Source organism: Grampus griseus (assembly GCF_964374135.1).
Source record: "Grampus griseus genome assembly, chromosome: 17".
NCBI lineage: Eukaryota > Metazoa > Chordata > Mammalia > Artiodactyla > Delphinidae > Grampus > Grampus griseus.
Genome location: NC_139011.1, coordinates 73,056,631 through 73,069,448, shown reverse-complemented (window position 1 = coordinate 73,069,448; position 12,818 = coordinate 73,056,631). Strand labels below are relative to the sequence as shown.

The following is a 12,818-nucleotide window of genomic DNA, read 5'->3' as shown; positions in this document are numbered from 1 at the left end:
CATAAAACTCAAATTTCTCTTAAAAAGGAATATGATAAATATTAAATATTAATAAATAAATTAGAAGAATATGTCATATCTCAACATGCCCTTTGGGAAAAGGAAAAATTTATCAAACAAGTAGGAAAGTAGGATGCTATCTTCCGCTGGTGGAGCACATTACCTCCTCTACGTGCGTGCGATTCTCACAAGGGTCCTGTCAGTGTTTCTCAAGAGGGTGTTTCTGGGTTTAAACAGGACAATTCTTCATCCTGTGTGACTGTTCCTCACACTGCAGGGCAGCTGGCATTCCTGGTTTCCTCTGGTCCCACAGGTAAGTAGCTCCCAGCGATTATGACAAACAAAAACACCCCCAAATATTTCCAAGTGTCCACTACAACACTGGGGGTAAAGACGGGAATAATCATCTCTGTTTTACAGAAAAATGATGAAATGGTTCACCCAAAGCCACCAGCATAAGGTGGGTCGAGCCAGGAATAAGCCCTGACTTCTATGGTCCTGAATTCCTTGCTCCATATGAATGGGCCAAATTACATGATTTCAGATACCTCACTAGCTCTCATCTAAAACCTGCTTCCTGATTCCTAAATCCAGTTCTAATTAGGGAATACTGGTAGTAATTTTCCAGTGGGTTAAATCAAGAACATACTATCAATTCTTCTTGTTAAAAAGATATACATATTTTTTAAACCAACCACTAGATCAACTTTTCAAAAGGGGTCATAAAAACTGAATCAGTCTTAGAGTGTGTACGTTATGTTTGTGGATATACACACTCAAACATACACATATTTACTTATATACCTATATTTAAGTATATAAATTGGTGAACTAAAATAAAACAAAATTCCTTCTTAAAGAAAAAGTCAATTTCCTTTTCTAGTGTTCTTTAAATATTAACAGACCCATCAATAAGGGCCAGATTTATGAATAATCACATGGTGAACTTACAAAAGTATGCTTTACCAAATAAGATCTGGCCACCTGATCCGTTTCTTTTCTTTTTCTTTTTCCTCACGTGATCTATTAAAAGTCTCCTAAAAGCTGGTTATATAAAAACATAACTTACACATTTAAAAAAATACCTGCTGGGCACAGATCACAATGTTACTTATTAAATCCACTTAAAATAGGCTCCACTGTTTTATTATCTGAACATAGTCACCGGAGTGGAGACTGGGTGAAAACTGTCTGCAGTGCTGGTGAGGGAAAATGATGATTTCCAAAATTTTATGTGTCTTAAGGATAGAAGTTATACGAAGAACAATATAAAATAAAGCACCACTATAATTTTTAAAAAGAAAAGAAATAGCTTCTGTGGGAACGGGAGCGCCACAGATTCAGTAACAGTGTTGTATGTTTAATTTACTGAACTTCTACAAACATGAAGACATTGTTTAAGACTGTATGCACGGTACGCGGGTTTGTGCCCCGGTCCGGGAAGATCCCACGTGCCGCGGAGCGGCTGGGCCCGTGAGCCATGGCCGCTGAGCCTGCGCGTCCGGAACCTGTGCTCCGCAACGGGAGAGGCCACAGGAGTGAGAGGCCCGCGTACCGCAAAAAAAAAAAAAAAAAAGAATAATGCCTTCTAAATATGGAACTATAATAGTGACTAAGGATGTTCCTCCCTTGGCTACTTATTACCTAAGAATCAAACTTAAACTTTTTATTTAAAATAAGTGCTAAAATGGCAGGAAATCTGGGTTCTTGTCTTATCTCCTCTTGGACATTTTGTAACTGATTACCAGTCTCTTGTACTGTTCCTGATTAACTAGAAAATAATAAGGCCAAATAAATATAGTTCAACATTTTATTCATTCATTTAATGTATTTATTCAGCACATATGTGCCAGACATGACTCAGTTTTTTACTCAATAATTAAGTTTTCAAAATGTGTACCTCAATAAAAGTACACCTCAGACGATGCTATTTGAAATAAGCTTATAAAGAAATAGCTAGTAAAACAAAATAATCATTTGAATTCCAAGTCCAATTCTTTCTCCATTTCTATCTCTTTCTTAAAACAGAAACAGAGGGGGAAAATTCCTGAGATTCTCAAAAGGAAAGTATCATTTATCCAAGTTGATTCGTAATACTCGTCTAAGTTATTGACCTGCAACACCAAATACAAGTAAAAAGTGGAAATGAGTTTTAAAAAAAATTATATAAATGCATATACCAAAACAGAGAGAAGGGATTAGGAGGGTAAAGAGAGAGAAAACCAAAGACAGTAAAGAATACACCTTTACCTAGAATCTATTCCCATTTATTTTAGACATGATGCTAACAACTTCAATCAAGTTTCCTAACTCACTGCACAAAACTAAAGAAGAGACCTTAGAGACAGCCTCCCCCAAAGGAGTTAAAGCAACAAGTGCTGATGGAGGGCAGGCCTATAAAATGTCTGAATACAGCACGAGTAGACACAAGAACCTGAAGAGTGGCAGGAGGCCATTTACGATTGATGCTCACTGGCAACCCTGACTAGTCCTTAACTATTAAACTTACAGTCCTTAACTATTAAAGTAATCTTTAGTACAAGGTAATCATGATATCATATTCATTCTGTCATTACACTATTGTTTTAAAACTGTTTAAGAATGCAAGAAATGTACAATAAATTCTGGAAAGATTTTCATTCAAAATATTTTTTTATTAAATGGATTTATCGCTTAAAAAGTAAACGTCAAAAAAGAAGAGTAAATGTTATTTAACTAGAACATGAAATAATTAGCATTATTTTATCCAACCCTTTATAATGTCAAATACATGAGGTGTTACTCCAGTAGTATTAATCTTTTTACTGTTAATATTTACCAATCCATAAAGGAACAAAACAGTAAATTATAGAAAGGAGTCTTTCTTGAGACATCTTTTCTAGGGGAAACTTTTTAATTGACACTAAATAGCACACTCTTGGTATGTCACTTTGTAAATATGGTGTACCTAGTCCCAAAGGGCAGATAAGTTTCTGTCCAACTAAACTGAAAAAAGCAGAGTAAGATAAACCCTTCGAGAGAGTTTAAAACTCCCCAAGCACACCTGAAACCAGTACTGTGTTCCAAACATATTCTGGAAGAACATCTAGTAGTTGTCCCTCTTTTCTAAAATCAGAATAAATCTAAGAATTTTCATTTGATTTCTGGCTCCATAGTCAACCTATATAGTCCCAGGGATTAATCAAAAAGATTTTTTTTTAATGAGGGTTAAGAATATGGCAAGAACTATGTGATTCACTTTTTTCCACATTGACCCATCAAATCAGAAAACGCTCTCACATACTACCGAACACAGAAAATTACCATGGTGATCAATGGAATGTGTCTCCCCAAAATGAAGCCTGGGCTAGGGACCATCGGAAATTTTATTTATTTGGTTAGAAAAGGGAAAATAGAAGATGCCCCCCCAGCACCTGAGCACAAGTCAGTTACTTAACTGGAAGTACAACTAAGTGAATTACAAATAACCATTGATGAGATTTGGTAAGCATTATGCTGGTGATTTCATATTTATACACAAATTCTACTCATTTAAAGTTAACATAAAAGCAATTCATCAAACTGGTTATTTTTCTGCATTACAAAATGTCCCCCTTTAGGAGCCATGAACTGTTAAAAGTGGGTCAGAAGTAACAGCTGACTTTGCCTCACTATGTACGTTAAGCAATCCATGCAGAAGAGGAGAAACGCCTTCTAAAAGAACTGAAAGTCCGTTAGATATCTCCTATTCTTCTTCAGGGCTCCATGGGCCACTTTATCAGAAAAGTCAAGTAAGCCATTCTAACCATTTATTTAAAACGGTGTTCAAAGCAGAGATACTCATACTCTCTATACTAATAATAGAATCCTTCCAGCCGCTGCTCAGGCAGCTGAGAGTTGGAAGCAGTCTTGAATATGTCTATCTTATTTTTCTTAAATACATTTTCAATATAATGAGCCAATATAGCTTGCCTTCAATTAAATGAAAAGACAATCTTAACTTACAAAGAAAAGCAAAAACAAACACATACAAAAATGTAAACCAACACATCATTAAAGAACACTCGAAGGTTAATGATTTGATTTGAAAAACAAAAAAAAAATCCCAATGTCTTTTCTTTGCATTTATTGCCTGCTTCACAAAAATTAGGTCCATTTCCACATATGGTAAGTCTCTGCTTGAGCCAACTAAGTGTGCTCATTAATACAAGAAGGGACGTATAAAGCCCTTAAATTTCCTATAATTTTACATGAGATCTGAATGCACACAATTCTTTACGTTCACTGTAATTAATGTCTAAGACCAAGACAGACAACATGTTTATTTTTCTGAAGTTTGTAAAATGTGGTCTCTGGTAGTACGATACAATAAAAGATATTCTAAGTCAAGACACTAAAACTTAATATTCATATTACAGACAGATTAGTCCATGAAAAATTAAACTATTTTGAAACATCGAGGTCTCCAGAAGTTCAAAATAGAAAACGTAGAAGATGCAGTCAAAGCACTTAGCCAAAAATATTTGAACAGCGCACAACTGAAAACCAAGCTAAAAATCGTCGGCTAGATCCCAAGTCACTTTTAACCCAAACAATAAAAATATACCTTTACCTTCTGCCATTTTGATTTCTTCAATCCATTAATAATATATATGGAAGAAAAAAAACCAAAGCCCTATGAGCAGGTATCAGGCACACCACAGGCCCTTCGTTACTAGAGCTGTGGACTGGCCAACAGCTCCTTGGGCAAGGCCTCTAGAACTGAAATTGGACCTGACTGCAAACTCTGCTCACCAGTTATTTTTAGAGGCCTTTTCCTCATGGCCAAATACTGCTAATCTCTCAGGCTGAAATACTCTGCTAACAGTCCGACTGCTGGGATTCCTTTCTGGGTTGGTCCTATCCGCCAATTCCAAACCCTAAAAAATACCAGGCATGCTGGAAAAAAAAAGGAACAAATGCACTGCCAGTTTGGGTGTTTTGGGATTCAGTCTTGAATGGTTTTAGCAAGTACCAAATCATTCAAAACTGAAACAAGTCTTGCTATAAAATGTGGGCCCCAGCCCTGCAACGGCTTAAATTGACCCTTCGGAATCTAATCAAATGCCTATATGAAAAGTCCATTACATAGTTTGTTTGAATGAAACAGAACCCTAAATGGTAAGAAATGGATTAATGCTCTAGAATTCTGATTCACAGGCATTACCATCCCAAGACTAATTCCCTCAACAGCAAAACTAAAGCAACAATCAAAAACTTTTTCCCTAGGGAATTCCGTGGTTAGGACTTGGTGCGGGGGCCCGGGTTTGATGCCTGGTCAGGGAACTAAGATCCCGCAAGCCGAGTGGCATGGCCCCCAAAAAACAAAAATGTTTCCCTAGAGAAGGAGAGAGAGAGAGAGCTGTGAAGGAAGCATGGAGTGAGGAGACAGGGAAAGAAGGAACTCTTCATCAGTAAGAGTATCACCTAGGAAACACTATCTCAGGGAACTGGAAAGCCATTGTACAACCGTATTCTGATTTTCTTCATCTTCCCTCCAGTCCCCTCTCCAAATATTCTCTCTGGGGAAATAAAACCAGCCCAATTTATTTACTGATTTAAGATTGGCAGCTCACAGAATTCATCAGAGCTCTGATCAGTTCCACTAAATCAATCTAGCACAAATTGTCTCCAGAGTGAGGCAGCAACCTTTCAAAGTTCTTTGTGAGTCTTCATTTTTTCAGTCAAACAATGCTTCACATGCAAATGAAACAGTTAAATGTTCTGAAAAGGAGTCAGCAACCTAAGATACCAGTATCTGATGGCTCAGAGCTGGGACAGAGTGAACAGGGCAACTGGGACAACTAATCAGAACTGACCAGGGTCTTAGGTGTTCTGACCAAGAGCCATTCCTTTCCTCAAGGATCTGTCCCACTGAAGTCGGTGCCTGCTACAAGGTTGAGTAATGAATCATCTGCTGACAGGGGTTTAAGATAGATGACCGACCAGCACACAAGTTTACTAGACAAATATTTCAGAAGCTTCTTTTGTTGTTTTCAGAGGGAGAGGGAAGGTGACAAGAGGCCCTTCTTGAGAGCACTGGAAACCAAGCCACCACACTTACACGGCGGGTAGCCGGCTTCAGACTTAGGAGACCTGAATTCAATTCCAGCTGCTTCATTACCTTTGATTTTAAGGAAGTCATCAAACTTCTGGGCCTCGACTTCGTTGCCTATAAAAAGTGTCTTGGGGACTTCCCTGGTGGCGCAGTGGCTGAGAGTCCGCCTGCCGATGCAGGGGACGCGGGTTCGTGCCCCGGTCCAGGAGGATCCCACATGCCGCGGAGCGGCTGGGCCCGTGAGCCATGGCCGCTGAGCCTGCGCGTCCGGAGCCTGTGCTCCGCAACGCGAGAGGCCACAACAGTGAGAGGCCCGCGTACCGCGAAAAAAAAAAAGTGTCTTGGCACAAATGGGGTGTGCAAATATTTGCTGAAGTCATGCACGCAACACATTTTGATTGAATCCATCTGGACTCGTGCATAAGTCTCCTCATCTCCAATTCACAGCTCTTTTCATGATCCTAGCCTGCCACCAAGACTGCAGGGGCTGCTAGGGTTTCCTCTTTCCCTTTATGGGCCTGTACAAGGCCAGCTGCACCCTAAATTCTGGGTCTGGGGCCAAACACTGAACTGAGACAAGAATTACAGCTACTAAGTACGGGTATGCCTCACCACTGAGGCGCCTTCCACACAGCTGCAATTACTACTCCTCCACAAATCTTTATCACACATATTCACACATCCTAGAGTTAACCTACTCCTTTGTTTTTTGCAACAATTTTACAGTTATTTCAATCAAATCTCTTCCCTCCTCAATTTTGCAATAATGGCATACCTGTTATTCTGGATAGGGTGATTAGGATGAATGAATCTCTCTGAAATAACATTTAATCCATCACAGTGCTTAAGGAAAAAGAAATCCTGATTTGCAAGTAACTATTTCTTATAATAACAATTCATTTTTATGATGGGAAATGTTTATAAAGGCTTTTAACTAAAATTTGCATATTGCAATCATATTTTTAAAACCCTAGCAAAGAGAACTACAGTAGTATTAACTATTCCTTGTAGTAGCTGCTGAAACTAATAGCAAACTCCTAAGGTCCAAGCAAAGACCAAACTTCTGCAATGTGCTCTACTACTCTCAACCTGACACAACTGGAGACCACAAGAGTCAAGATCTATGTCCACGGAGTCCAGCGCTCTCCCTGACTCCCAAACTGACCAGGTGAAAACCCATCAGAGTTCTCATGAGGTGACAGTGATGACTCCCTCCACTCCCCCAAGCACCCAATCAAAAGTGCTGCTCAAACTTTAGAGTCACCTGGAGGACTGGTCAAAACAGATGCTGAGTCCACCCCAGAGATTTTGATTCTGTAGGTCTGCAGAGGGGCCTGAGAATGTGTATTTCCAATAAGCTCCCGGGTAATCTGATGCTGCTGGTCTAGGGACCACACAGAAAGAGAATCACTGCACTACTGCCTGCACTAGCCATCCCTAATTCTCAGGGTCTGGAGCAGGGGAAAGGAGCTCTTGCTTTTACCAAGTTCCAGACCATCATTCCTTACAACCTAAAAAAGAAAAAAACAACAGAACCCTGTTCCCCCAAGGTCCATGCTGTCCAATTATACTACCCTCCACCTGCCCCATCACTGTCATCACCCGTGTGCGGTGACCTCTCCTCTCAGTGAAACCTTCTTCACCTCAATTCCAGCCATAACCATGGGATTTCATGTCCAGCTGTGTGGCCAGCATGTCAGGTTCTCTTTCCGTCATTTCTTTATCCATCCAGTGACCTTGTTCCCTTCCGTTCTATATCCACACTAGTCCTTACATTCTCACCATGGACCTTACCACAAACCCAACCTAACTCACCCTCCTAATCACATCTTCGTTCTTGCTGAAATATCTCTGCAGCTCTCCTAGCACAACCGTCCTAACAGATCCTGCTAAGAAAGCTCTGCTTGTTCGGGTGCATCATGAGGACTGCAGGATATCATGAGATAGCGAAAATACAGTTCTTTAAAACAAAAACTAAAACCCTCTCATCTATATATAGTCTCCAAAGCAAACATGAGCATGTCTTACCATTCTAAACCCAATATTAAACAGCCAGTATCACAGAAGTAACAAAAGGCAACTCAGCAGACGTTGGGTGAAATCTCCTCAAACACACCAGCTCCGCTGTTCCCAGGTAGAAGGAACACTACCTCTACAGGCAAAGGTTTAGGTTCTATTGAATATGTAAGCAACCACTCTGATCACGACTCTCCCGTTGTTCCAGCTTGTTTACTCAACGATTTCTTCTTAGGTCCTGTAGGTCTCTTGCTTCTCCTTTTTTCCCACCCCTCTTCTTTCCCCTCCTGCCTTCACATCTTTCTAAATCCACCTTAAGAGCCCATAATTCGTTATTTAAATCACTCCCAGCCTCACTAAGCTCCCTGCTGCTCTACCGTTTTCACTGTAACAATCTGCCATCATTGGCTCCCCGGACAAACACAGCTATTCCACAATGACTACGTCAAACTTATCTGCCTCTAAAGTAGTCTATCTTTGCAAACTCAAAAAAAAAAAAAAAATGCCATAGCTCTTACCTCACAGAGAAGACAGAGCCATCAGCCGGAAGCTGTCTGCAATGGCTGTGCTCTACCAAGCATTACAAGCCGAAATTCGCGTGCATTCATTCTCTGCTTCCCTCCTAGGTCCTCCGTGCCCCTTCCCTCCTCAGCCACCTTATACTCTATCTTTTCCCTGTCCTATTCCACCAGCTCCCTGCCTTTACGGCATCTCCCCTCAGCCCCACAGCTATAGCCCCTGTCCTTCCACCTCCCTGTCACAGGTGAAATTCTCAGCAGGGCCATCATGTCACTGCTTTCACTCTCCAACCCCCTATTCACCCCTTAGAACCTGGAGGCTGCAATCTGGCTTCTGCCCGGGCCTCCAGTATAGCGGCGCCAATGTCACACCAATGACATCCATGTCACTAAAGCGAATCGAAAATTTTCAGTCCTCATCTAATTTGTCCTCTCAGAAGAATTCTCCCTCCTTCTTAAACATTCTCTTCCCTTGACTTTCGTTACTCTAGAATCATCTTCGACCTTTGTGGAATTCTAGCTCCCAATCTCCTTTGCTAGCTCACCCTCCTCTAGTTGACTTTTAAACATGGAAATTCCAGAAGCCTTGGTCCTATGGCCTTTCCCTAGCTTATTTTAGCTACCACCTTCTAGATAGCTTAATTTTTTCTCTCCTTCAAGCTCACATACCTGTCTACTCAATACCCCATGTGAGTGACTTAAGGACACCCCAAACTCAACTTATACAAGACTGGACCCATCATCTTTCCCACCTCCTCTGCAGTGTTCTAAATCTCATAAGCACTTCCATCAAGCCAGTGGCTTAAACCAAAACCCTGGGATTCACCCTAGATTTTATTCTCTCCTGTTTCCCAAACACCCATCTCCCAAATCAGTTTCTACATCAGGCCAATGGATTACAACTATGCCAAGATTTGAATTCTCCTCAGTACTTGGGTCACCCTTGCCTGTATGTACCCCAGCATGATATTTTTAAAACTTTTTTTTGTATGCGCCATGCCATGAAAAAGTGGGAAGTTGTCTCAAATGACCCATATTTCTGCCTCTTTCCTACAATCATCTAAATCCAAGTTAGCATCACTTCCTAGACGACTACAATACCTTAACATGACCTTTAGTGCCCCACACAGCAGCCAAAATAATTTTTTAAATCTGATTGTATCACTACCCTGTTAAAAATCCCTCAATGGCTTTACAGTATTCTTAGGATAATATTAAAATCTACAATGTGGCCTTTAAGACCCTAGTCAACATGGCCCCAGTCTATCACTCCGGCTTTAGTTTCGTGTCCTTTCCCCAAGCTGTCTATACTCCAGCCACAAAAAACTCACCATGCTCTTTCCCGTCTCAGGCTCTCTGCACACACCACTCCCTCTTCCTGGGATAGCAGCACTGTGGTCCCAGCCTAGCTATCTCCTCCCACTTGGCTTAAATGGAAACATTTTCTAATATACTCTCATTGTAGAATGTACTCTTCAGAGTGTTCTTTCATTGGTAATTAGACAACTACAATAATTAATTTCTTAAATTCTTTCTAACTCCAGAATGCAAGTTTCATGAAGCCAGGGACTGAACCTGCCTTGTTCATTAATGTACATTTGCCCTGCACCTAATTGTTAAATAAGTAGGTAAATTCTTTCTCAAGTCCTTGATATTATATGAGTAATCAAACCTCTTCCTGCCTACACTTCAGAAATAAGAGAGCAAAGGGACACAAAAAATGGTCCAACAAATGCCAAGTCACTTCAGGTTTCCTCATCTCCAGGAATTTAGTGATCCTAAAATTCATTCATAAGAGGAAAAGACCTATAAATCATTAAGAATGAGATATTTCAAAAAAGAAGCCCAGTGCCTCCCAAATACTGGTGATGAACCCAAATCGGTCCATGACCAAGTCTTCATTGCTCTGTGTCAGATAAATTCCTCATTGATCAATCTTGGGTGAATGACACCCAGCTTGAACATAAGAAGGCCTGAGCACGAAGGAGATGTTGTAGCGCATTCATCAGGTCCAACAGCCAGACACCTGACGCTCCTAACACCTCTCCTGAATGGTCCTGTGTGGAAAAGGCATGAGTGGCTGGAGGAGTGACAAGGGGCTGCCCTGGGTTTTAGAATTTAGTAAAACAAAATTGAGAAAGCCATTTCCATTCGTATCAGGACAAATAAGGGAAAGAGAAATATTAGCAACAGCTATCTAAATCAGCCTCCAGATACTTTTTGGAATCTTTATTATTCTCTGGAGCCCCAAGCTGGGGAACCACTGCCCTAGCTTGTGCCTCTCTGTATCACCTCTGCTTCACTGCAGAAGGGAACACCTGAATCGGAACACGGGTCCATCAACCCCACCTTATGAATCTGTGATGGGCCAAAACTCCATCGGTAAGATGCTAAAAACATAATAGAAATGGGAGTTAATTCCAAAAGCTCACGCCAGGCCTAATGAGAGAGTTCTTTAAACTCCGTTATTCCTTCTAGAGAGAAGTTAATAAAGAAAGAAGACTTAGTCTCACAGGAAAAAACACCCCCAACCTAGTCAACCATTCATCTGTGTGGATGGCTATTAGCACGGTATTGAAATTCAGAGAGTCTCCTGCTGAACCTAGAGTGGAAAAATGTATTTTTAAAAACAAAAAAGTAAGTTGTGGTGTCCATTCAGAAACTGAGGTGGTGAGGTGAAAAGTTGTTAAAAAACAACAACAAAAAAAAAGTTCTTTTTTTCAAAACTAAAAACAACAGAAAAGCCTAGCTTACCCTTTTAGCTCTAATTCCAAGGCAATGAGACTAGGTCACAAAGCCATTATGTGTGACCACCACCAATTTGCTGCTGCGTTCCACTTCCACCTTAACCCATCTAGACAGCAAAAGATGGGTTCCCCACCAGTCCCCATCCTTCCCACCAGTCCCCACTTTCTAGGGCAAAAGAATTCAGCGTTTACAACAAAGTGCCCTATAGATGCAAATAGGGCGGGAAGACAGGGAGTAAATAAAAGCATTAGCACAAAATATAGGGAAAATTCACACGTAAATTACAAAACATATGGGTCTTAAAAACTTACAGGGCAGGGCACAAAGCTGATGCAATTATGCATCATACTACATTTTTTGGGGACAGCCAACAATGCTTTACTAAATAAATTAATAATGATGAATCTGATTTAAAAAATAATAAAAAGCAAGAATAGCTGCAATTGTGAATTGCATAGTGAAGAATTAAACTTCAGCCAAAGAGAGCTCTGGCTTTTGCCCTTGCCTGCTTGGAGGTCCCTGGCATGTCCTGCCTGACAGGAGTGATTTGTTTGCTTGGGGTCTTTGGTCACCAGACAGTCTTAACAATGTGATTTACGATGAAGCTTTGGGACAGGCTGTGTGGCTGTATCGCTTAATGGCAGCCATGCTCGCAGCATGTGATGGAGCCCCAGTAAATACCTCTGGGTACCAAAGGCTCGGATGAGCTCCCTTAGTCGGCAATACCCCGTGCATATTAGGCAATACTTATGTCCCTGAGGACGATGGGAGCTCTGTGTTCGGAACCTTCCTACTTTGTCCTGAGTCTCGTCCTTTAGCTACTTCTAATTTGTATCCTTTCACTGTAATGCAACTGCAGTGATGAACAGAGCACTTTCCTGAATTCTGAGTCATTCCCAGGAATTATCAAACCTGAGGGTGGCTGTGAGGACCTTCAAATTTGTAGCCAGCTGGTCTAAAGTGATGGCAGCCCTGGGGACTGGCCCGCCCGCAGCAGAGCTGATCAGGAGCAGGGAAAACCAGGGAGGAATGGCTGCAGAGGAAAGGCAGCGGCTACCAAGAAGTCTGCACCCCCGCAAGGTGTCAGCTTCCCCTGGCCTGAAGAGGGCAGCAAGGGAGAGCAGGGGTTTGTACCATCTCGCCAGCATCGCGCCCCAAAGCGCTGACTGCCAAGCATGTGACTTCCCAGAGCAAGAGAGGGTGAAGTGTTCTGCCAGGAGTGGATGCCCAGGAGGGCTGGAAGACATCGTATACCCTGGGAAGGTCCCACCAGGCCTTCCAAAGAACTCACAGAGGAAGCGTTTGGGCGCCTGCCACTTGTGGGCAATGGGGGCCAGGTGATCTTATCAACTAGCAGGAGACTCCGATAGGGCCCAGCGAGGGGACAGAGGCCTTTCCCTCTCTCCCTCTTCCTTCCCTAGCATCCCTGACAAGCTAGAGCCTGGAAGAGGCAAGAAGGG

The 12,818-nt window shown here is 41.6% G+C and overlaps 1 protein-coding gene across 7 annotated transcripts in view; it reads right to left on the bottom strand.

The window, feature by feature from the left end:
- The window catches only part of ASPH (aspartate beta-hydroxylase), a gene marked incomplete at its 3' end in the record, with an annotated part of 208,582 nt that overhangs the window by 174,914 nt on the left and 20,850 nt on the right, over nt 1–12,818 (bottom strand). The window contains exon 1 of one of the 7 annotated variants that reach the window (XM_082674446.1): nt 4,592–4,726. The exons of the other annotated variants lie outside the window; for them this stretch is intronic. Coding sequence (XP_082530572.1) covers nt 4,592–4,601 — 10 coding nt within the window. The 5' untranslated portion in view covers nt 4,602–4,726. Of the gene's footprint in view, nt 1–4,591; nt 4,727–12,818 lie in introns of those variants that run through there. 7 annotated transcript variants of the gene reach the window in all.